The sequence below is a fragment of the Anabas testudineus genome, chromosome 15 (assembly GCF_900324465.2).
Source record: "Anabas testudineus chromosome 15, fAnaTes1.2, whole genome shotgun sequence".
Classification (NCBI taxonomy): Eukaryota; Metazoa; Chordata; class Actinopteri; order Anabantiformes; family Anabantidae; genus Anabas; species Anabas testudineus.
In genome coordinates this window covers 9,888,638-9,912,270 of record NC_046624.1, presented here as the reverse complement: position 1 = coordinate 9,912,270, position 23,633 = coordinate 9,888,638, and the positions used below count along the sequence as shown (strand labels likewise).

The 23,633-nt window shown below is 40.6% G+C and overlaps 2 protein-coding genes across 6 annotated transcripts in view; one reads left to right on the top strand and one right to left on the bottom strand.

Moving 5' to 3' along the window:
• wdfy4 (WDFY family member 4) overlaps nucleotides 1-23,633 on the top strand; it is a 35,086-nt gene that overhangs the window by 8,375 nt on the left and 3,078 nt on the right. The window contains exons 14-60 of the mRNA XM_026355561.1: nucleotides 53-780; nucleotides 938-1,028; nucleotides 1,143-1,357; nucleotides 1,496-1,581; nucleotides 1,720-1,951; nucleotides 2,106-2,182; nucleotides 2,270-2,488; nucleotides 2,572-2,750; nucleotides 2,858-3,089; nucleotides 3,495-3,646; nucleotides 3,716-3,827; nucleotides 3,915-4,105; nucleotides 4,206-4,358; nucleotides 4,482-4,555; nucleotides 4,912-5,070; nucleotides 5,170-5,264; nucleotides 5,366-5,465; nucleotides 5,597-5,799; nucleotides 6,135-6,301; nucleotides 6,378-6,497; nucleotides 6,585-6,764; nucleotides 6,846-7,004; nucleotides 7,337-7,463; nucleotides 7,560-7,711; nucleotides 7,871-8,109; nucleotides 8,195-8,316; nucleotides 8,464-8,655; nucleotides 8,762-8,871; nucleotides 11,242-11,319; nucleotides 11,449-11,640; nucleotides 11,752-11,827; nucleotides 11,917-12,125; nucleotides 13,701-13,849; nucleotides 13,940-14,054; nucleotides 14,157-14,242; nucleotides 14,349-14,411; nucleotides 17,943-17,985; nucleotides 18,180-18,299; nucleotides 18,508-18,625; nucleotides 18,715-18,824; nucleotides 19,759-19,909; nucleotides 20,235-20,326; nucleotides 21,389-21,598; nucleotides 21,708-21,828; nucleotides 22,654-22,811; nucleotides 23,121-23,279; nucleotides 23,381-23,560. Coding sequence (XP_026211346.1) covers nucleotides 53-780; nucleotides 938-1,028; nucleotides 1,143-1,357; nucleotides 1,496-1,581; nucleotides 1,720-1,951; nucleotides 2,106-2,182; nucleotides 2,270-2,488; nucleotides 2,572-2,750; nucleotides 2,858-3,089; nucleotides 3,495-3,646; nucleotides 3,716-3,827; nucleotides 3,915-4,105; nucleotides 4,206-4,358; nucleotides 4,482-4,555; nucleotides 4,912-5,070; nucleotides 5,170-5,264; nucleotides 5,366-5,465; nucleotides 5,597-5,799; nucleotides 6,135-6,301; nucleotides 6,378-6,497; nucleotides 6,585-6,764; nucleotides 6,846-7,004; nucleotides 7,337-7,463; nucleotides 7,560-7,711; nucleotides 7,871-8,109; nucleotides 8,195-8,316; nucleotides 8,464-8,655; nucleotides 8,762-8,871; nucleotides 11,242-11,319; nucleotides 11,449-11,640; nucleotides 11,752-11,827; nucleotides 11,917-12,125; nucleotides 13,701-13,849; nucleotides 13,940-14,054; nucleotides 14,157-14,242; nucleotides 14,349-14,411; nucleotides 17,943-17,985; nucleotides 18,180-18,299; nucleotides 18,508-18,625; nucleotides 18,715-18,824; nucleotides 19,759-19,909; nucleotides 20,235-20,326; nucleotides 21,389-21,598; nucleotides 21,708-21,828; nucleotides 22,654-22,811; nucleotides 23,121-23,279; nucleotides 23,381-23,560 — 7,296 coding nt within the window. The remainder of the gene's footprint in view (nucleotides 1-52; nucleotides 781-937; nucleotides 1,029-1,142; nucleotides 1,358-1,495; nucleotides 1,582-1,719; nucleotides 1,952-2,105; nucleotides 2,183-2,269; nucleotides 2,489-2,571; nucleotides 2,751-2,857; nucleotides 3,090-3,494; nucleotides 3,647-3,715; nucleotides 3,828-3,914; nucleotides 4,106-4,205; nucleotides 4,359-4,481; nucleotides 4,556-4,911; nucleotides 5,071-5,169; nucleotides 5,265-5,365; nucleotides 5,466-5,596; nucleotides 5,800-6,134; nucleotides 6,302-6,377; nucleotides 6,498-6,584; nucleotides 6,765-6,845; nucleotides 7,005-7,336; nucleotides 7,464-7,559; nucleotides 7,712-7,870; nucleotides 8,110-8,194; nucleotides 8,317-8,463; nucleotides 8,656-8,761; nucleotides 8,872-11,241; nucleotides 11,320-11,448; nucleotides 11,641-11,751; nucleotides 11,828-11,916; nucleotides 12,126-13,700; nucleotides 13,850-13,939; nucleotides 14,055-14,156; nucleotides 14,243-14,348; nucleotides 14,412-17,942; nucleotides 17,986-18,179; nucleotides 18,300-18,507; nucleotides 18,626-18,714; nucleotides 18,825-19,758; nucleotides 19,910-20,234; nucleotides 20,327-21,388; nucleotides 21,599-21,707; nucleotides 21,829-22,653; nucleotides 22,812-23,120; nucleotides 23,280-23,380; nucleotides 23,561-23,633) is intronic.
• Nucleotides 14,446-17,931, bottom strand: lrrc18a (leucine rich repeat containing 18a). 5 transcript variants are annotated; one of them, XM_033326354.1, is made up of 3 exons: nucleotides 17,787-17,931; nucleotides 16,746-16,860; nucleotides 14,446-15,426 (listed from the first exon to the last, which is right to left on the bottom strand). In XM_033326354.1, the coding sequence occupies exon 3, from the start codon at nucleotides 15,420-15,422 to the stop codon at nucleotides 14,565-14,567; it is 858 nt and encodes a 285-aa protein (XP_033182245.1). In that variant the 5' UTR covers nucleotides 15,423-15,426; nucleotides 16,746-16,860; nucleotides 17,787-17,931; the 3' UTR covers nucleotides 14,446-14,564. The 5 variants fall into 5 exon arrangements, with proteins under 5 accessions (XP_033182245.1, XP_033182248.1, XP_033182247.1 ...); XM_033326357.1 differs by lacking the exon at nucleotides 17,787-17,931 and adding an exon at nucleotides 17,721-17,784; XM_033326356.1 differs by lacking the exon at nucleotides 17,787-17,931 and adding an exon at nucleotides 17,691-17,780.

Sequence of the window (23,633 nt, the reverse complement as noted above, 5' to 3'; positions counted from 1 at the left end):
CATGTTTTCTATGCATATGGTCTGGTTTGTCCAACTTTTATCTTTATTTCAGTCAGTGCTGAAGGTTCTAGAGAGGCCCAGCAGCTGGGATGCCTTCAGGAAAGCAGGAGGCTTCACGGGACTGATGTCACTGGTGATCGACATGGAAGGAGCTCTGTCTGACCCTCCCCAGGGAGAAGTGTGGAAAAGCCTGGGACATCAACCACTGCTGGACCTCCTTCTTCTAACTCTTCACATCTTGTCCTTGGCTGTGCATCTTAATGCAGTAAATGCACACCACTTTGAGACTGCGGGCTTTTATGAAAGGCTGTCAGAGGCTCTTTCTCAGCTGGGCTGCTTCCACTCTGAAGGCCATCAAAAAGAGAAGTGGTGTAGAGAGGAGGATTCCTGTCCCAAGACTGCAGAGGAAAACCAGTCTCCTGAGAAGACTTTCCATCAGTTTGTTGAGTTAGCAGAGGCACTTAAAACTCCCTTCTATACTCCCACTACACCGCAGCCCAATCTTCCTGTCACTCTTCAGACATGTATAAGGCTCATGTCCTATCTTGACCAGTTTGCCACAGGGACATACACTCCTCAGGAGTTAAGCTTGGGACTACAGCCTGAGGCCAGATGTGAGGAAGATAAAGAAAAAATGAATGGACCAGCAGGGCGTGAAGGAGTGTGTTCGCGATCCCCTTCTGTCCTCGGACAAAGCCTGCAGTTCATGGAGGACATACGTGGAAGATCCAGAAGCACAGCACCCAGTATTTCCACAGTGTGCACAGAGTCTGAGTACAGGTGAATATTTCTAACCATATAGAAATGGTTGAAAAGGTTTCAATAACATTCTATATAATTTCCTTTCTGTTAAAATCTAAATCATTTTCAAAAGTGTGTGTGTGATCTTATGAATATTAACACATATTTTTATTTGTTATTTGTTGACTTACAATAGGTCCACCTGCAGTCATATTATTCTTCATCCAGGAGCAATTCGAGTTATAATAACTCTCCTTCCATCAGTGTTTACTCCCAGTGACCCACAGGTACCTTTTTACACTGTAAATGTTACAGTTCAGTATAAAACAGTTAAAATTCAGTGTGTTGCATACTTTTTAATATATGACAAGCCGTCAGTATGAGACTGATTTCTATTGCAGCTATCAATGGAGGTTCAGTTCTCGCTGATGCACCATATCCAGACCATGGTCAAACCTGAGCAAAACCGCCAGATCCTCTGCGAGGGTGGGCTGGTCTCCACACTCCTGACCCACTGTAACACCATGTTGCTGTCTCCAAATCACCCGCTACATGTACCTGTCACGCGTATCTTGGAGAAGCTGTCCTCCCAGGCTATCACACATTCAGACTTCAGGTCAGATATACTTTTAGTTATTGCAATGTATGTAATGTATGCAATGAGGGATCTTAATTTGTTTTCATTTAAATACATTTCTCCACATTTGTGGTATCAAGATACTTTATCCAATGTGCATGTGTTTCTTCTCTTCAGAAAGTTCCTTTGTTTAGGAGATCCTCTTATGTGCTTGGTAGAGAAAACAGCAATGCAATCACAACAGGAGACTCCTGTATCAAATGGTATATATTTGTTTTGTGACTATCTTTATGATGTTTCCTGCATGCTTTTTGCAAAAATTGATTGAATCTCACTAAGATTAAACATGTTGTTTTAAACACAAACACAAAGCATGATGTTTTTATATGTGTGGTTTACAGCAGATCACAGTACAGAGACAGAGGCCTCATCAGGATCTTCTGTAAAGACACTGAAGCGGACATTCAGCTTGTTACAGTCTACGACTGACAATGAGTCCTGTGTTGGTTCTGCAATCCCTGTTCACCAGATCATCAGTCTGGTGTCCATGACATCACCACGCACCTTCAGGCCACACAGAGTTTCCTCCTCACCTGCCTTTGTAGAGTTTGACATGATTGAGAGTGGATACGGGTGAGTTCTTGCTGTAATGTGTTTCTGTGTAGTCCTTCAGTCCAAATCAGATTCTGCTAAATAAAACTTATTCTTGATTATTAAGAAGGTATTAAGGATAATGTAAAAGCATTTTTCATTGACTCATTTCTTTGCACATGACTGTGGTTTACAGGTGCCTTTTCCTGCCTTCTCTGGCAACAGTGAGAGGAGTGACTGCTGATTCAATTACAACTGGTGGAATTGGAGGTGGTAAGTGAAAGGTCTGAAGGTTTAATGCTCACATATTTGTGAAACAATCTGAATAAAGTGTCTGATAACCTCCCTCTTATGTTTTAGACTGCCGGGGTTTTCCCCCTACAGCTGGTCTCTCATTTTCCTGCTGGTTCCAGATAAACAGGTTCAGTTCAGCCTGTGAATCCCACCCCATCCGTCTTCTGTCAGTGGTTCGCCATATGTCCCGGACTGAACAGCAGTACATCTGTCTGTCAATCTCCTTCTCAGCCTATGACGGCTGTCTGGTTATCTCCACAGAGGAGGAGGCATTTACATATCTGGGTATGTATGAGTGATTTTGGGTTTTGTTGTGTTTTCCCTTAGTGAACTATTCATGCAGTGATTTTCTCTGTCTGTATTTACAGATATGATGGAACCAGAAGTTTGCACTCCCACTTCTTTGACTACAACTTTGAGGTTCCGCTGCTCCAGCATGCTGGTCCCAGGTCAGTGGCATCATCTGGTTGTCGTCATGGCCAAAGATGTGAAGAAAAGCTGTCTGACCTCAGCTTACTTTAACGGCAAGGCAGTGGGGACAGGAAAGGTATGACGACAAGAAGCTGGTGTCTTAGCTGGCTCTACGTAGAACATAACATTGTTACATTCCTGAACAGTAGACAGAAAAAATAATACCTGTGCATTTTCTGCCAGATGAGATATATTCAGCCATTCCCTGGTCAGTATGTCTCCATGGACCCCACAGCTGTCATTGATGTGTATGGACTGATAGGAACGCCAGCCGTCTGGAAGGAACATGCTGCGCTGGTGTGGCGAGTGGGACCCTCTTATTTTTTTGAAGAGACCTTGAGCCCAGAGTCTGTGAATGCAATTTATAAACAAGGCACTGCCTACCTGGGTAACTTCCAGGCTCTGCGCAAAACAGGTGAGTCACAAGATCTTGTGCAAGAATTACAAAAGACTTTGTTTACCGCCAGTCATCCCTGAATCTATAAATGTCGTTGTCACTTTGAGTAACATGAATAACATTATTGTGGAATAAGAAAATTCATAAGAAAATGTTTCTCTTTAAAGTCTTTATTAATGTATCTCAGTAACCGATTAATTTATACCACTCGTGTCATGTAAAGTTAAATATGCATAGAAGACAAAAGACACAGAAGTATTAATTAATACTCTAGTATTAATAGTATTACTAACCCTAACCCTCTTTAGTTACATGACTGTAATGACACATTACATGTGGATCTTCTATAGCATCACTCTTTTGAGTTGTTTTAGGCAGTTTTACTTTACTAATCTGTATTGTCTCACCTTTCTGTTTATCAAGGCCATAATCCAGATGCTGAGTCTCTCCCTCACAGGCTGGTTCCTGAGGAGAGGATTTCATTTGGAATCAATCCAGCAGTTTCTACATTAACTACTGTTGTGCAGATCAGAGAGGATTACAATGAGGTGGACTGCAGACTGATTGCTAAAGAGGTATGGCGAAGCCACATTGAACCTGTTTGTTGTTTTTCACAGAGTAGCAATGATTGTCTCTAATTGCAGATGGGGATAACATCTCGGGATCACTCCACCCCTGTTTTCCTCGCTCGAAACATCAGCCAGCACCTTAGTGGTCCAGCGCGCACCATAGGTGCTGCCGTGGTTGGACATTTTGGTAAATGAAAAATTAAATTGAAACTTTATCTGCGTTCTTGTTGATTCTTGCAGGCACATACAGCTGTCTGTGATCTCTTCCCTACAGGTGTACGTATGTTCACCCCAAAGAGTGCATCCACTTGTTTCCTGTATATTGGAGGGCCTGCAGTTGTTCTCAGTATAATTGCAATGGCACCAGATGACAGCTCTCTGTATGCAGCTGTTAAAGTTCTTCTTTCTGTGCTGGAGACCAGTTCTGCCATGCAGCAGGAAATGAACCGTATCAACGGATACAAGGTCTGCCACATCATGTTTAAAGTCACAATCTACACATTATTTATAGTCAGACTTCATAATCCTTAATGTTGTGATCTATTCTTACATACTGTCCTCTCAGCTGTTAGCTTTCCTACTTAAGATGAAAAGCAGTCTGGTCAGCTACAGAACCTTTCAGCTGGTTCTGTATCTCTCAGGTTCAGTGGAGCTGAGCTCTGGGTCTGGTTTCCTACAGAACATACCAGCTTTCCAGGACCTGTTGTGTGATTTAGAGGTAAGCATCTACCTTTTAGCACATGTAGGGAATGGATCATATTTATGCCCATTTAGTATTTAGTTGGAAAGTTTTTAATTTTGTCCAGAGCCTAACTGTTCTGTCACTATACGGTATTTTTAGGTTTGGGAGAACACACCAGATCATCTGGACCTTTCAATTCTGAACCACTTTGCTGAAATCCTGAAATCCTCAAGGTAATTTTCACAGTTATCAGCATGTGACCGAACCAAAGTAAATATGTTGTAGCACTAATCTAATTTCTTATTAACTCACATGGCCAACATTTTGCATAACACAATAAAGAGCCCCTTGTTTGGGAGTGGAAACAGGCTTTATTGGCTGTTCTGTCAGCATCTGCAGCAGCTTCTCATCATTATCACACAAATAGTTGCTGGAATGTTCAACATCAGTTTAATCAGTCACATAGGCTGATAAGAAGAGCATGACTGAAATACAGTACATGGATTGTTGAATTAGATTATCTCTGTCTGGGAACATATTGTTATTGATATTAATGCTCTCTGTGTGTCTCTCTCTTTATGCTCAACAGTGACAGCAGGATTGCATCAGTCATGCACAGAGTGGACCTGCTACCAAAGTTACTGTTTGAGCTTTCGGATCCTGCTGTGACTGTTCAGAAAGTTAAGATCATTTCTAGTGTCATCACATCCCTCCTAAAAGCTCACTTCACCCGTATCGACTTGAACAGGTACAATCTGGGAATACAGTGTTTCTGTCATACAGTTTTTTTTTTTACACAGACAAGTATTTACGTTTTTAGCAAAAACTGTGTCCTTTTTTTGGTCAGACTTGGACTCTTCCTGGTCTACACACTCCCTCCTCTTAGCAACATGACTGAAAGCAAAGAGATATCTGACAGTGATTTTTTACAGGATACACCAGGTACATCATGTAACATCTAACCACATCCACATGTACAATACATTACATGTCTAGATACACTGGCACTAACCCATACTTTCCACATCCTCAATGTGCTGTAGCTCAAAGTTCTGGTCCAGCCAATGTCATCTGGATCCGCAACCAGCTGTTACTAGCTACGTATGAAATCCTCAAAAGCTCAGACAGCCTTCAAATAAAAGAGTAAGTAGCATCTTTTACAGTTTATCTAAACCAAAACTTGAATGGCATCTATATTCCCAGTATTTTATTACTATAATGCTGTAGCAGAAACGTTAGCTGAATCATTCTTCCATGTTCTTACTTCCCAATAGTCAACAGGAGACCTTATTTGATTCCCTGGGCAATGATTGGTTCCTGCTCTTCCTTCAACCCCACCTTCACCCGTCCACTTTGAAACTGGGTCTCGTCCTGCTCACGCACTTTCTTTCCAGTCCCTGCTTGCAAAGCCATTTCAGAGAGGGGGTGCTCCCAGGAACACTGATAGAGGGCATGGAGGAGCCCTTTGCTGTCATAGGTACATGATGTTGAATAATTTGGTGTAATAATATGTGATTATATTAAGTTGTTGGCATTTCTTATGCAATATTTGGTGTGTAAATTGATAAAAAAAAAGACAAAATAATGTTAAATTATTTTTAGTATTGATTAAATAAAGTATCTTCACATGCAATTGTAATTAATAACAGATTATCACTTATGAGTGTATATATTTATAAGTACGCCTCAGCTTGTATATGGATACAGAAAATGTACTTATACTATCATTTAGGATTTAAATCTGTTTTAAATCTATTATTTGAGTGTCTTACTTTGATCAGCAACCAGCCTATCATTGATTTCTTGCCTCAGACAATCTTCGAGCCCATTCTTGGTCTTATGAATGCCAGAGCACCACATGTCCAGGCTTTGATGTTCTTCAGGGGCTGCTGATCAGACACTCTTACATGCCTTCAGTGTATGAAGCAATGGCTGCTCTGCTGGTGGGAATGAAGACCAGTCACACAGCAGGAGAAAAGGTAGGTAATTTGTCATTTTATAAATCGTGTGCTTTATCATATCTGTCATAATGATGTTATTATGTGCCATCTGCAGGGGCATTTGGATGATATCTTACAGTCATTGATTGACAGTCAAACAGAGTCTCCTGCTCAGCAGCTCTGTGTTGAAGCTGCTACAATACTGCTGGAACTAGTCAAAGTTATCATCACTCAGGTAAGAATGAAATCACCTTCAATTTCTTCCTATTTTTCACCACAAATATATAATGTGTAATACATGATGTGTTTTATGTTTTAACAGCCTCTTGTACCAGCAACATACATGTCAGGCACTGATGCATCATTGGCGTTGCAGATCCCTGCAAGTGTGATGCAGTTCTTTTGTCTTCTTCATAGCCTCCGGCCAAGAGACCCACTGTGGGTATCACCAGAGTTCCTCCATGCACTCGCTGGAGTTGTGTACCCTGTGGATGGTTCAGAGGTTTGTGTTACCCTGGATTTATAAAACCAGAACAGGTCTGACCCCCCTGATCTTAATCACTGGTTTGGTTACTTCTTCCAGGCTGTTGGTGAGCCTTGTGTAATGACTGACTGTGAGGACACATTCAGGAGTCTGCAACCTAGAAAGCCGGTGTGCGACTTCATCCGAATATTGCTGATGGACAGTCTTCTTAATGTTTCCACCAGCACCAGCACACATCCTCTTGTTCTGCTGCTTGAGGTGAATGTGGGCATAGACACACACATGAACTTGAGCATTTTACTGAATTTAGCTAATTCCCAGATAACAAGTAATACACATGCACCACATACAAGTTATGCTTAACTACATTCACTCTAAAAAGGGTCTTAATACTGAAAAGCTCTTATTTCTCCAGAAGGTGTCACTCTTTCCTCAGTTACCAAAAAAAGCAAAGGTAGTCTTGATAAAATAGAGAGAATGCTGATGGGTCAGGGACTGCAGACTTCTGTAAAAATCTGTCACATGTTAAAGTTAGCTCCAGAACAGTGTTGTATTATGTTTGCTAACTAATTAACTATATAATACAACAGTTTTCCCCTGATGGTACATCGCTGGAAAAGAAGCAGAGTTTCCAGACTGAGCTGCTGCAGTTGGTCATGGACATTATCCACATTCTCAGCCAAGAGGAAGAAACCAACACTCATTTCAACTCACCAGGTAGCAGTACCATGGATTGTTTCCTCAAAGCTCGGCCTGGCTCGATCTTCATTGAAAGATAATTCTCTCATCTGAATTTGTGGCTGTATCTCTCAGACTCAAAAAATCAGAGGCCTGAAGGCCAGATGGGCACGTTGATGGAGAATGTGGTGCTCTTCTGTAAGACTCTGCTGCAGAAACTTTACAGTGGAACATTTTTGGGAGACCCAGAGAGCTTACTCAACTTCCTCGCAGATCAGATTGTGGTGGTGAGATCAACACACAGGCACACTTTTAAACCTGCTAACGTCTTTTAATCTGTTAATTGTTAAGCTTCTTTTTAATCAGTGTGAGTTGCACACAGGTTACTATTATTATATTTGATTTTCATATCAACTGATGACAGAGACACTGCATTACATTTACAGGTTCTGGAGAAAGGCCAAACTCAAAAAGAGAAGACATTGTCGGCACTCTACGCATGCACCAATAAAGTCATTCTTTACTTTTTATCTCAACCGCGTCATTCCCAAGAAGAAAAGGAAGGAGTCATCAGGGTGCTACAAGCCTTCATGGAACACTGGGATGTGTTCATGGCAACTTACAATTCAAATGTGAACTTCATTACATGCCTTCTTCATTGTCTGTTACTGATACGATCTGGCAGGTAATAGCAAGTGCACGTGCATATACACACAAACATGTCGTTGAAAAAAGGAGGTAGTCATAATCAGCATCTTACTTTTTTTTAGCTACCCTGAAGGTTTTGGATGTGTGACACAAAAAATGCACAAGAGGAAAGCTTTGTCCCATCCGTTTGCTACCAAAACCAGAAATGCTACAGGCCTCAGCGATGGAGAAGACAGTTCCATGGGTATGAAGAGCAGCATATGAGGATTCATTTGCATCCATCACATTAGCCTGACATTTTTGTAGATGTTTTAAGCCTAAAAAGGTTTTGTGGGGTCACTAAACAGTGTGGAATAAATGTGTGCCTCTGTCTGTGTGTGTTCTTCTGTAGATGACAGAGAACTAGTGTCTTCAGCAGAAGCCTGCTGGTCAAAGGTCATGATGGAGAGGCAAAGCTCACTTGAGGAAACCTATAAGATAGAAATCTCAGTGACCCACACAGCAGAGATGGGACCTGTCAGCATGACTGACATCAGCCCTCTGTGGGAGGAGATGGCACACAAAGCCTGGCTGCTCCACACAGGTGAGCACTCACTCTCTTATTGGCCGTGAAAGGAGTAGATTCCTGGAGGTTACGTTGATATTCTTGATACATATTCTGTATTCTTGTCTTTTAAATATCTTGTTAGAGTCTCAGAAGAAGAAGGTGGCGAGCAGCACCCAGAAGACACTTGATATTATCAGCAGTGCTCTGCGAGCAGCTTTGGGCAGACTAGGCAAAGAGTCCGTCACAGTAGAGGTAAATACAGTATGATGCCGTGAGATGACTACACTTGTAACTGTTGTGTCATTACCTTTTCCCAGGTACCCTTCCCTCCCAGAGCACTGTGTCCAAACACCCATCCCAAAGTCACTGCTGTTTTTGTGCTGTGGGCTGTCCAGCCCTGTGGGGGTGTTTGATTATTTCTTTAAATGGATTTGGATTATCACAGCTGATTGCCCCTGAGTGGGCATAGTAATTGATATCTGTTAGGCCTATCCATGGGAACACTCACTACAACACGCTGTTTGCTGCTGAAGGTTAAAGACGCGTTTATTGTTGTTTTTCCCCCCGAAACACGTGGCCCACATCATTAGTTCCCCCACAACGCTTAAGACATTGAGCCATCTGGAGAAGGGAGAGGGGACATATTACTCAGGCACACAGGCATGAAATTACCGCGTCTGTGTGTCTGTCTAACCCCCACAAAGTGTGTGTGTTCTTGTTTGTGCACGTCTCTTGCCCACAGAAATCAGGTTGGCAATTATAGTGGTACCAATCTGATGAAAACATTATTCATTTGATGTTATTCTTTATCATATCAGTCTTTGACAGGCTATCAGAGAGGGTGATGAATTGTTTTTCCATCTGAGAGGCAGGGAAGAAGAGGGAGGGACATTAGCCTCTGTGCAGTGTGTTGCAGAGCTTCTGTCTGGGTAGGCTGCAGCATTCGGCAAGTGTAAAAAAAAAATTATATTCAGATTATCAGTAATGGTCAGCCAGTCTCCTCATTTTTACATCCATCCTCATGCGGAAACAAGAGAGTCATTAATTAATTTCTGGATCATCAACTTATGACCTTTATTTCGCAAGTCATAAGCTAATAGGAAGTCTGTTCTGAGTCATCAGATCCATAGTAATGCATTTCTACAGAGCCCTGTGCCTAGTTTCTGAGTCTCAGATATCTACTTTTATTGAACAAAAAAAAAAAAAAAGGATTTAGAGCCTACTGTAGGTAATGAACGACAATATAGAGCCTGATAGGCAGACTGTGTCCTTAGTCAAGCTTCAGTGCAATGCTTCTAGAGATTTATTTCATCAGCGAATGCAGTTTCCATAATCATATCTGTGTCCTCATATTAGAAAGATAATTAACAGCACTAATGATCACGTTAAGTTCATTACACATTCACTGCCAGCCCAGAATGAAGTTGACATTATGTTGCCTTATCATCAAAGGTGGCGTATTGTTGGGAAGTCATTAAAATGGAAATGAGTGTGATGTTCTAATGTTAATTGCAGAGGGAAGAGATGAGTTATGTATTTAATGCAGCATTTAAAAAGCCAATGAGGTTTCTATCTGCTAAATAGGGTAATTAATGCTATATATTACTTATGTTTGTCCAAATGAAGGAATGAAATTAGGAGATGATGACGCCGAGTTGCTGTTTATCTGTCGCAACACGGCTCTAGTTTGCAAACTTCATTATTAGTCTCTTTTCTGTCTGTAATATTTCTATAATCTCCCCTCAAATTACTCCTTTATTTCTTTCTTTGCACAACTTCTCATTTGGACAGACAGTCAGTCATTTAGAGAAACAGTTTTCATTCCCCAGAGGGCTTGTCAAAGTTTTTTTTTTTTGACACAAAAACTTTATGCGCGGGTTTATTCTGAAATTAAGTTTTTGCATCTCTTGTGTTACAGAAGTAGTTGTTTTCTTTTGATTGTGCTTGAAATCAATTATTGCAATCACGGGGTTATACTGCAAAACCCAGAATTAGCATCTGTAAATAAAACTCGACATAAAGTGTTACTGCATTTTCATTCACTCAATTAAATGGCTTTCCTGGGTCAGCTGTGTGGATGGACACATGTTGTTTCACTAGTCTCCCAGCGAGCACTGCTGTGATGATGGGCTTAATGAAGCAGTTAACAGTCAGAATATGATCCCAGTGTGTCTGCTGAACATGAGCATCCTGCAGTGCCAACACGGCTCTGTTTTGGGTTTTTCTATTTATTTTTTCTTTTCTCTTTTAATTGACACATACACACTTACTCACCCACAGCAAAGGTGCCTACACACTTACCTCGCCCTTGACTGTGGCGTGGCTCAGTGATATTAATGTTTATGTTAATTAGATCACACAAGCAAATGATTACATTTCCAGACAGGGTTATTGTAAGACTGTAGCCACTAGCTTATTTTGCCCAGTGAATGCAATTTAGAATAGATGTAATTGTATGAATGCATTGTAATTGCATGAGGAAACAACAATACCATTATGAATATACAATCTGTGAATATTTGATGTGTGTTGCGTGTGTGTACAATATGAGCTAGAGGAAGAGCGATTGGGCTGCCTGCTCTTTTCATTTGCACCTATCAGGCTACTCTCCTTTTCTTGTAGGAGTTTCTGTCCTACATGGAGTCACATCGACAAAGAGGCCACAGCATGTTTGAGAATATCAGGACAAACCATACACAGGTATGACAGAAATGTTAGACCGCGTGCACCAAAATAAATATTTATAAAAATGCAAAAACTGGATCTGCAATGTCACCTAATGTTACCTCTGTGACATTCATTCATTCCATCTTTGGCCTATTTTTCAAGTTACAAGCTAGTGAGTGGGACCGAGTAACTTTGAAGTGGCTACATGTGGAGGCCGAGTTGCTGAGGGAGAGAGCTGTGTTTGGCCCTGGCCCAGGTGTGCTGCTGAGACAAGACTGGGTGCAAGATGCTGCTGAAGGACCGAACCGGACCAGATCACGCATCCGCAGGAAGGCTTTGAGGCGGTCTAAACGGGTATAGTGCTTTAGTTTAGTTTAGTTCAAGTAAGGATAGGTGCAAAAGTGTCAAGTTAAGTGTTTGAGTAGTAACTAATGCATCTGTCATCATTGTCGCTTGTTTCAACAGGTGCTTGGATCGCTGTGGGTGGGTTTAAGGACTGACGTGTCTGAGGAGAACAAAAATAACATAGAAAGTGACACGGGTAAAGACAACAGGCCTGCTGACTTATTTTTGCCAGAATGTGGGTATTGGATGTTAGCTCGGAAGGAAAATATCTTTCTTTTGCAACAGAGCCCAAAATCCTGTGTGATCTTGGAGCAGAGGCTAAAGAGGATGAAGGAGGGCAGGATTGTGACCGGCTGACCTTCTTCCCTGTTCTGAATGAGACGCCTGCTGTCACTGAGGATCCACCAGACACCTTCACTCCCAAACCCTGTTCCCACACACAAGACTGCCCTGACATACGCATCATCCTGCAAGAGCTGCACCCTGGAGAGGAGGTACTGTAGCTCAGTAAGACATGTCGATATGCTGGGCTTAAAACAACATGCCTAAACACAAGCACAACTCCTTCCCACCCTACTAATATTCATAATCATAATTATCTGATGTAGACTAAGGGATTCCGATAGCCCAGTGCTGCTATCAGAATTTCATCTTTCCTCATTAGTGTAATGTTTTAATGTCGAGGCCCAGCTCAGCTCTTCTCATTCTTCCAGTGAGTTAGAAACCAAAGCGCATGTTGACAGGGACTCTCATCGCTCCGGCAACCAGCCGCGGCTTTTAATGTTTCTGACAGAAGTATTAATAAAAACAGTAGGAGGTGATGCAAGCTGTCTTACATCTGCTTAGTAAGTGTGTGAAGTGTGCAAGTGTGTCCTGTTGTCTTGCAGTGGTTCAGTGTGTGAGTCCTGCTGAGCTTCCTGTCAAATGAACACAGTCATTAGCTCTGAAAAATGCACACATGCAACCAGACACTCACACACACAAACAGAAACACACAAAGGGAGACCCACTCATAATTAGCTTGCCAGCGCCAATAGTGTGATTATGACAGTAATGTGTGTGGGGAGAAATCAATGGTCTGACATTAGGCTCTCAGTCAATAAAAGTCCTCCTTTTCTCTCCTTCTTCCCATCATCAGCTAAATCACCCTCAGACTGATAACGCATATCTGTCCAGAGCACAGTAAGGAGATAAGGAAACAAGTTTATTGTTGTGTATTTAATCTATGATAACAATAAATATTTTTTTCTGAAATCTAGTTATTGTTAGGGACAGCACTGATGCCAGTTTGTATTCACTGATGGCAACTCTCATACAGTAAAACCGGACCAGGATACTATAGTTCATTGTAAAATTGCTTTGCCATGTAGCTGAGACTCACTCACCTTCACTCTTCTTAAATGCTTTCACATGACAAGTGATAATATCCATCATAGCATGTATTTATGTGTGTATTCAGACATGGAGCTCCGATCACTTAGCAGGTTTCCTATTGTGTGTGTGGCAGTGATTAATTCCTCTAATAATGGCCAGGCATGGCCTCCTCCTCCACCAAGTGTCTGACTCCATGTCTGAGGGTAGAGAGTCTGATTTGATTAGTATAAATTGTGAGGGGCCTGCGGGTATGCTGGGGCCCCATATGGTTTTTGGGCACTGTGTCCCAGAGGGCCTGCAGAGGGGCCAACACAAGGAGACAGCCAGGTGTACACACTCACTGTGAAATGAGGGGAGACAATAGAATTAGCCCCACATTATCACAATGCACTTAGCATTAGCCACAGTCAGCGCTGAAAGCAGCATGTGGATCCACTTTGGCACTCAATGAAACGCACAGTCACATTGCTGAAAAAGGAGCCAGGCCTTTTCCTCTCCATCAATCAGCTCTGATAATGAAGTGTTCATCTGTGTCTTTTTAATAATGATTAGAATATGTGATTAAAATGATCAATCAAGTAAAGCCTGGAGTTTCTGCGCTGGTGCCGTGTCATGTCCCAGGAGAGAAATGTGTAGAAGTGTATTGTGTCTTTCTCAATAGGCTTAATGTGTCTCTCTTTTCTGTCTCTCTTTAGGTAAATGCTAAGATGTGTGTAGTGATAGTGAGTGGCCTCAGAGTCACAGAAGGGGTGCTGCTCTTTGGGAAGGACAGCCTCCTCCTGTGTGAGGGGTTCACTTTCAGTCCATCTGGAGATGTTAGTTGCAGGAAACACCACCCAAGCAGGTACAGTTGTGTGCAATTAAAAATGTATAATTAGCATAGACTTTCAGTTTGTCATGCATTAGTCAACATGCTCCTTGCTTTCTTTGCCAGTGTGAAAGATACCTTTATTTCCTCCATGCTGAGTAAAGATCTGCCATCAGCCAGCTGCAGACGCTGGCTCTATGAGGATATCAAGGAGGCCCACTTTATGCGTTTCCTTTTAGAGGTCAGACATGCAAATGCTCCCACAGATGAACTGAGATAACATGCACATTAGTATATGTATGTTGTGAATTTAATTTACTCTGTGCCTCTTTCTTTCTATTAGGACAATGCTATTGAGGTCTTCATGAAAAATGGACATTCAGCCTTCTTGGTCTTCCTGAATAAAGATCACGTCTCTGCATATAAAAAGTACATTATAGTATATAGTATAACATTTATACTTATATTTTTAAAAAGGTATTTATAACATTCTGAATCTAGATCTGTAGTCACTCCTCTTTCTTTATACCTGCAGACTGTGCACAGTTGTGCCAACATTAAAAGGCAGAGGGGTTGCTGAGGTCATTGCTAATGCTAGGTAAGTGTAATCAGTTAATTACATCCAACAACAATGTTTCATTGAATCACTCTTTTTAATTCATCAGTTGAAATGGAAAATACATCTAAAATAGTTGTGTAACAAACAGGTAGATATTATGCACAATTAAATAAAAATGTCTATGACATTTGTCTAATTTGTTTTGTAATTTGTAAAGATGATGTCAGCAGCTCCATGTTCCACCTTTCTTATTCTCCACACATCCTGACTGACTGTAGCCACTGAGTTTGGAGCAATCAGTCCTGGATACGTTCTTATCCTTTTCTCTTCAAAGGCATCACCACCACCACCCCCTCTAGTTCCTCCTTTTCCTCCCCCTCTTTTAAGTCTTTCCCCCTGATCTTTACATCTTTTAAGACATGTCCTACACAGGCTGCTCTCATGGACCAGGTACACACCTTCCTCTGGGTCACATTTATCGTCCAACATCCCCTCACCATCACCCTGAATATATGATAAAGGATTTTGTTTCATGTTAACCTTAGTGAGGTTACACAAGACTTTAAGAAACTCTGGTAGGTTGATGAAGAGGTTATCAAACAGTCCTAACTCTTGGAGACTGTCTAGGGCCATCATGGTGGTAGGCAGGGAGTCCAGCTGGTTCATCCCCAGATTGAGACTTTTCAGACTGGTGAGGAGACCCAATGTGTCGGGCAAACCAGCAGAGGTCAGGCGATTATTAGCGAGGTTGAGGTGGGTTAGTCCCACCAGATTTCCGATTGACTCTGGCACAGACTCCAGCTTGTTGCTGTGTAGATCCAGCCATCTGAGTGACGAGAAGTTCCCTATGTTATCTGGGAGTTTCTGTATCTGGTTGCGGCTGAGGTCCAACTCGTCCACATTGGTCAATTTGAAGATGCACTTTGGAAAGATGATTATACCCATGTTGCTAAGGGTGAGTCTGCGCCGTCCATCTGGGGTCATCCTTACTGCCTTTTTGGCAATCTTGAGGGTCACCTTTGTCCCTTTGGCTGCCTTTCCTTTGGGCATGGTACTGCAACACACAGAGATTTCCCGAAGAGTTCAGCTTAACATTTCAGCTTAGCCTCACATTTTGTGATAGTTGCCCCCAAGAAGCTGGTTTGCAATAATTTATCTAATCTACACCACCACACAGTACTGTAGCAAATAAATGTGTTGTGTGTATGTTTACGTGTAAGTATGTGTGTGTAAGGCTGATGTGATTTATTCAGATACAAGGGCTTATGTATGGCCTGGGGGAGTAGGGAACGCAAGCTCTCTGAGGAATGAGAGTTTGAGTGCTGTGTGTGTGCGTCTGTGTGACTGTGTGTGCCACGGTGTTATATCTGCTCTAGTGCGTGTTCACCCAGTGTTGCCCATGGGGGTATTTAAGAGCATGACTCTCTAATTAAGGCTAATGCAGGGGAACAATAGGAGAGAGGCGACACTGGGTAATACAGCAAAAACAAATGAGTGCTGATGCTCCCTCACCATTCAACTGATTGAGCTGTTTGGCTCGTTTCAGGCAAGGAGGGCGTGCGTGTGTGTGTGTGTGTTCATGTCTTCCTATGTTTGTGCGGACAAAATGTAGTACAAAACAATCATTGTGAGGACATATTGGGTGGTCCTCACAACCTCAAAGGGCTGTTTGAGGGTTAAGATGTGTTTTTAAGGTTAAGGTTTAAGTTAGGTGAAGGGTTGGGGCTGTGATAATTAAAGGTACGATAAGGGGCTAGAAAATTACTTCAGTAATTGTACTCACAAATATAGAAAGATCAATGTGTGTGTGTCCATATGTTGGCCAAAAATACAAACAGTGTGTGTTGACAGACATGGATGTACTGTACTTCAATATTACTGCGCATGCACATACCGTAGAGTCAAATCAGGACTTTGATAAATGATAGTTAGGGAGTGTTAGGAGTGTGATGAAGGCTTCGCTCTTCTCCCTTCCCTGTCTAAAAGAGCAAGGTGTGTGTCTGTTTGTGTCTGTGTTACACCCCAAGGCCCTCTCTCGCCTCATTCATCATCCTCAGGATGAGAGAGGTTATCCACTGGTGCTTGTTCCCATTATAACCTCCTATAGAAAACTATTGCATGAAATTATTTCCTGCAATTAGATAACATACACTGGGCCAAATACAATGATTGATTTAGTGTAGTTTTACAAAATAATTTGGTCAGGTGTTATTGGATGAGGGGAGGAATTATTGGTGCTGGAAACTGAATACACTTTAAGTAGCCCGTAGTCCTCTAACCCCATTTTTGTATGCATCCTAATTTAATTATTAATTATTAATTATTATTTTAAACCTTTAATCTAACACAACATAAATCAGCATATGTACTCACCATATTTTATCTTCTTTTTTTCTGAGTTGATGTTAATCAAATGATGAGATAGTCTTCAGCTTTAAAAGCATACCAGCAGCTTCAGCTCCTGTGTACCGGCCATTCAGCTTAGGTCCTTGTACAAAAATGACAGCAAAGCAACAGCACCTTAAAACTACATTTTGAAATGTGGTCAGCATGTAGAAGTGCTAATATTACCTGATAGTCCTCTCACACTATGGGGCTGCAAAGTCGAGAGGAAAGATCAGGAATGATCTGTTTGTGTATATCAGCATTTCCCTAGCGTCCCTGCACCAAACAGGGAAAGTCAAGGTTCCTCTTGTTTAATAGCGTTACTTAGCAACTGGGGTGCTTGGCGCCAGGACTTTATTACCATGTTACTGGCCCACAGAGGGAAAAGCGATTTCAGGAGCAGCTGAATGCTTTCTTAATTTAGATTAATCCAGTTTAGATAATGTGTTCAATGAGTAAAATACATAGTAAAATGTTCAGCAACACTGTCATTTAGTCTAAATGTTTTGTTTAGATGGACACTTGACACTATTAAGTCAATCTCTGTTTTGTAGATAACTTTCAGGTGTGTGCCCTTGATCCTAGATGCCTGTAAAAATATCACTTTACAGTCTGTTTAGTCTTTTCAGTTGGTGCTGAAAAGACCAGAGAGCTGAATAAGAAAATTGTTTATCTTAGCCTTGAATTAGGAAGTCTGCCATTGTTTCTAGGAAATCAGTGAACTATCCTTTTTGACCAGTAATAATTCATCTCTGCATGTCAAAGCAATCCAATACAAATTTACTATACAAGGAAACGATTACTTCATCTTTTAAAATGCTCACTTTTCTGATTGAGACTAGTCACACAGATTACAGTCTTAGCTACTTTAAATATGTTTCCTCACAACCTCCAGATGGCATCATGTGTCACATCCTTCACATCTCTACTTACTATTTATTCTAGGTACATACTGTAGCTCACCTCAGTCCCATAACTGCTCCTACAGCTGTATACACCCAGTTTCTGTTTCCTGAATCACTCACTTACCTCCTCTCTGCTGCTTCACAACTCTGGTGTGTTACATTTCAATACTGGTTGCTAGGCAACAGAGCAAGCAAAAAAAAAATAAAACTTGTTGGTAGACACTGCTCAGTGATCATCCTCTGATGTTAATTCAAAGTATTTGTGTTTATTGTGCTTTAGGAAGACTTCTGTGGTTGAGAAGACAACCCTGGTTAAATGGCAGGTAATGGAATAGACACAGCTCTTCATCCATTTTGTTTTCTCATGGTTGTTTGTACCAGTTCATTAACCCTTTGACATCAGTAGTGAATGAGAACTGCTAGCCCAAAATAGTTCAGACATAAAGAGTAATCAAGTTGTGTTTTGTTTAGAAATGTTTAGTCCTTTAAAGTGTGTTTCTGTTTTTTGATTCCCTAGAAAGGGGAGATAAGTAACTTTGAGTACTTGATGCATCTGAACACCATTGCTGGGAGGACATATAATGACCTGATGCAGTATCCAGTGTTCCCCTGGGTCTTGACTGATTACGAATCAGAGGTAAGATCTCATCATCTTTCATGACATCGCTGCCTAGAAAAAAAAACTAAACTTGTTATTGTTGTTCAGTCACCATTTTAGTTAAAACGTTAGGGCTTTTTATTACACCAAATAAAATGTTAATTAATATCAATAGTTGTGTGTATATCTTCTCTTGTTGTGTTTTTACCCTTATGCCATCCTACTTTTTTATTTTAACTCTCAACAGACAATTGATCTGTCAAATCCAGCAAATTACCGCGACCTGTCTAAGCCAATGGGAGCTCAAACTGAGAAAAGAAAACAGATGTTTATTAAGAGATACGAAGAAGTGGACAACAGCGAAGGTATCTGTTCTGCTTCTTTATTTGTTTTGAATTATGACATTCAAATTACTTTTTATTTAACTCGTCTTATGAAATGATTCACTCTACAGGAGATTTATTGGCGCAATGCCACTACTGTACCCACTACTCCTCAGCCATCATTGTGTCCTCCTTCCTTGTGAGGATGGAGCCGTTTTCACACACTTTCCAGGCACTGCAGGTGAGCTATTAAAGAGGGAAAACAAGAAAATTAAATATAACAAAAGAAATGTGAAATTAATTGTTTAAAAAAACAAACAAAAAATAATAATTATGCATAAATTATGTTATATATTTATATAATTACTATAATATAATATATAATAGTTTATTTATAAAAATATACTAACTAATCTTAATCTTAAGCTTACTCTAAAGGTAGATCATATTCTGAATTTAATAGCTGCTGAATTGGTCTTGATTTCTTTGTGCACTTTTGTATCAGTCAGTTTTCACTAACCCACTGGACCTACTGCAAACACAGAATTCCAGATGCTCACTTTTTTATTTTCAAACATAATGTTGCTAATAATGGGACTTCGTATTAACTATTTTTGGCACCCCAGATTCCATTGCAACAATGTTTTTTAGTATGAAAGCAGATTGTAGGGAGATTTCAATATATATGCAAATAATTACAGAAAGCATCAAAAAGAATCTAATACAAATAGCCACAGATGTTACCAATTTACAATACAGCATCCAATTGATTATAATGAAAAGGCATGCATATTTGATAGTCAGAATAAAGCAATAAAGATGTTAGTCTGGTGAATTACAGTGCCTTTTTGTCTTCTGAAGCTCATAATGGTTGTGTCGTAATATCCATAACTGGATTTACATCTCTAACTGAGTTTACCAGCATATATGCTATTTTCATTCATTGAGGTAATTGTTTTACTCTAAATTACATTCTCTCTCATGAGATTTCCATCATAGATTATGGAATTTTACAAAAAGATGAAAAGCTTCCTTCAAATAGTAGCAAATATTTCTCGCTTACATAATAGAATGAAGAATATAAAATATGGTTCACTACACTGACTCAGGCAGACTACTTCATTAATGTGCCTGTTGCAAAGTTTGGTTCAGCGCTGTGCCTCGTCTCCTCACAGGGAGGGTTTGATATCCCAGAGCGGATGTTTTACAGTGTAAAGAAGGAGTGGGAATCGGCCTCCAGAGACAACATGGGAGATGTGAGAGAGCTGATCCCAGAGTTCTTCTACCTGCCCGACTTCATGCTCAACTCCAACAACATTCAGCTGGGTCAGGCTCAAAAATGATCTACTGTGTGAATATATGTGTTCATCAGATTAAGCTAGCTTTGATTTTCTGTAAGTCCCATGAAAAGACCAAAATGTTTTAGTCCACCTTACCATAGTCTTAGTCTCTAGACCCCATACACTTATATTAAGTAAATCCTTTAAACTGGTCACAAATACTGTATATTTATTACATCATATTATATAGTTTATTTTAAATGAATCTGTTTTTTCCACTCAACTCCACAAGGTACTCTTCAAAAGGATGAGACACAGTAATGAAATGTGACCCGGCAATGTTTACATATTGCATATCCATATCTTCACAGGCTGTATGGAGGATGGCACCCCTCTGGGAGATGTGGAGCTGCCTCCATGGGCAAAGGGTGACCCACAGGAGTTCATTAGAATCCATCGAGAGGTCAGTGAACCTCCTCACCCGGCCTGTCTGTTACAATTGGCCAGTCTGGTCAATTTGTCCCAAAAGGCCCAATAATGTTTGTCAATACTAGTGGCTGTATGTACACAGAAGATGCACTGTTTTAGTGTTTTAACAAGTATCCTCTATAATAGTGTTAGTTGCAGTCTGTTTGTCTTCATTCTTCGTGCAACAGTATAAGAGATAGATCTTATTCTCAACAGCCACTGTCCTTTTTGTCATGTCCATCTTATCTCAGTGAGTTTAGGTTTAATTGAAGGACAACTGGCCTATTTAGCAACTATTCAGTTCAGGCACAAGACTCTTTTTTTCATAATGCCATTATTTCTGCCAGCTGTGTATTTGCTGAATGTTCTCTCTTTTTCTCAGCTCTTTCTTTTTTCCATGTGTGAGGTTATTGTGTATCTCTGTTCTTTGTCTCTATGTTGACTGGATTTCTCCACACTGTGACCCTCCCTTTTCCATTCCTGGGGCATCTATGATGCTTATCACTCTGTAATCTACTGAACTACTCATATTGCCCACCATTCTCATAAAATTAGTGACTTCAGAAGATAGTTTTTTTTTCTTCCATAGACAAATTAACTCAGGACAATACATCCCTGTAATGATTTTTTTCTTCAGCTTTCTGTTATTCAAGCATGGGTTTATTACGATTGGGTACAAAGATATGGCTGGTCATGATGCCTACTTTCCCTTATTAACTCTTCAAAACCAATCTCTGGCTAATTCAACCCAAATCATTCTTTAATTCTAACATAAACATATGCTCATAACACAGCCGTGCAGCCTCCTGCTTTTCTCGACTTCCAAATTGACTTTTGGAAGAAATCCTACAGTACCTGAATAATTTGATTGGTTGTGCAATTGTTGGTTTGTGCAGAAGTTTCTTGTTTTTCGAAACTCTCATATTAACAGTTTGACTGATGGCCTTACATAGTCGCCCTGTAATAACAAAGAGCACTGCACACTCCATGTATACTGTAGTAGTTCTGGAAGATTACTTGACCAGATTGTTGTGCAACTATCTCCTGCAATGATTAGGCCTTGGAAAGTGACTATGTTAGTTCCCATCTCCACCTGTGGATCGACCTTATTTTCGGATACCGCCAACAAGGTCCAGCTGCGGTAGAAAGTGTCAACACGTTCCATCCTTACTTCTACGCTCAGAGAGGCCGTCAGAATGCTAAAGACCCTGTGATAAGGAGCACAATCTTGGGATATGTAAGCAACTTTGGCCAAGTTCCCAAACAGGTAAAAATAAATGCTGCAAAGTGAGAGAAGCAGGAAAATTACTGTACATTACTTCCTGTGTGGAGATATAAAAAAACATAGTTGTGAATTATCTGTCTCTTTCCCATAGCTCTTCACCAAACCACATCCACCTCGCAGTGGCTCCAAGAAAGAAGGATCGTCATCATCTTATCCTACTCCATTTTTCTTCAAACTGGATAAACTAAACACTCCTGCACAGCCATTCAGAGGTATATTATAGTCATCTCCATCTGTGTTCCTCCTTTATTGTATTTCACACCGTTTGATGTCAATTATTATGTACAAGATGTGCCTAGGTCTCAAGGGAATCATTGAACCAGAGCAAGAATGTCCATAGATTAATTTACACTATGGAACGGAAGAAGAAGCTATCTGTTACAGCTACGATATGGAGATGACTCTTCCACTGTGCCCTACTTAATAATCTGAATATCTCTATAGGCCCACTGAGGGAGTGGAGATGAATCTGTGAATGCTCAGGGAGAGATTCCTGCATATTACATTTCATATTAAATCTTAGAGTGTCTGATCTGATCAATAAGCAGATAGAGATGAATAGGAGGAGGAACGCTAAGACTAATGCAGACACAGCTTCTTTCTGGGGATTTTAGAAACAGAACTGGTGATGGGATATAATGATTCCTGCCTGTTCCTGCATGAATAGGTCAATTACAGGCACAATTACAGCCTCTCTCCTGCTGTCTCACCCACATACACACATGCACATACAGCCTATACTGTCCAGGATACAGTTTTCCCTCTAGGAGAAAACCTCAGCTTATTGTAACAAGGGGAAAAGCTGTTTTAATTGCCCAGTTTTCTTTCGTCAATTTAATGAAATTCTTCAACTTTACTGAGCTACAAAACTCTTTAATGTGATGTTTTTGAAGAGCCATTACCTTTATTTGGACACTATGTTTATTCAGGTACACAAAAGGCAGAATGAGGTCATTTTTATTGGTACATCACACTTATTTTTTTCATGATTTTTCACTGGTGTACCACTCTTAAAAACAATGTCAATGCATCTGCAGAGCTGCAGAGAGGCCTGGTAGGTCAAATAGTATGTTTGGAGAAAGAGGTTGTGGTCCTGGAAAGAAACCAACTCCTCTTGTCACCTGCATCAACCTCCTTCTTCAGCTGGGGCTTCCCTGACAACAGCTGTGCCTTTGGAAACTATGCCACAGAGAAGGTATGTATATGGGGATCAGTTTTACACAGCCTTCCAACTGTACTATTTCTATCTTATGAATCAATTTGAAATGAAATTTGGTTTCTGTTTTGTACTTCTGGTGTAAGTGCAAAATTAACAAAGATAATATAACACATTAAAACATAGTATTTCATTGTCTTAATACTAGCATCAATATTCCTAGAAAACTACAAATGTGTCAGTAAACTGATAAACTATATCCATAAACCCATGCCATCAAATAGGTTTCATATACTTTGTATATAATCACAGCGTCATGATGATCTCTTTCTGTATGTCCATCTCCAGCTCTTTGCCTTTTGTGAGAGTTTGTGTGACTGGGGTGAGACTTTGTGTGCTGCGTGTCCCAACCCAACAACTGTCATCACTGCAGGAACCAGCACTGTGGTGTGTGTCTGGGATGTAGCAATCAACAAGGACAAACTCACTTACATGAAGATCAGACAGGTGAATGTGTCTGCATGTCAGATGTAACAGTAACATCCAGAATGTATTGGCCTGTACATGTACAGAATTTGTTTTTAATTTTTAATTTTTTTTTTTCATAGCCTCTCTACGGTCACACAGATTCAGTAACATGTCTGGCTGTTTCTGAGGTCCACAGCTTGATAGTCAGTGGTTCCTGTGACCTCACATGTATCGTGTGGGATATGGAGGAACTAAGCTATGTCACTCAGTTAGCAGGACACACAACCAGCATCTCTGCACTGGCTATCAATGAACTCACTGTAAGTCAGATTATCTCTATAACTCTATCTACCCTGCTCTCAAAATCTCTTCGCTCTCTTTCTTCTGTTTTTT

What these genes read in the sequence shown, in the direction of transcription:
- lrrc18a (XM_033326354.1), bottom strand. Translation starts at nt 15,422, where the DNA reads ATGCCCAAAGGAAAGGCAGCCAAAGGGACAAAGGTGACCCTCAAGATT.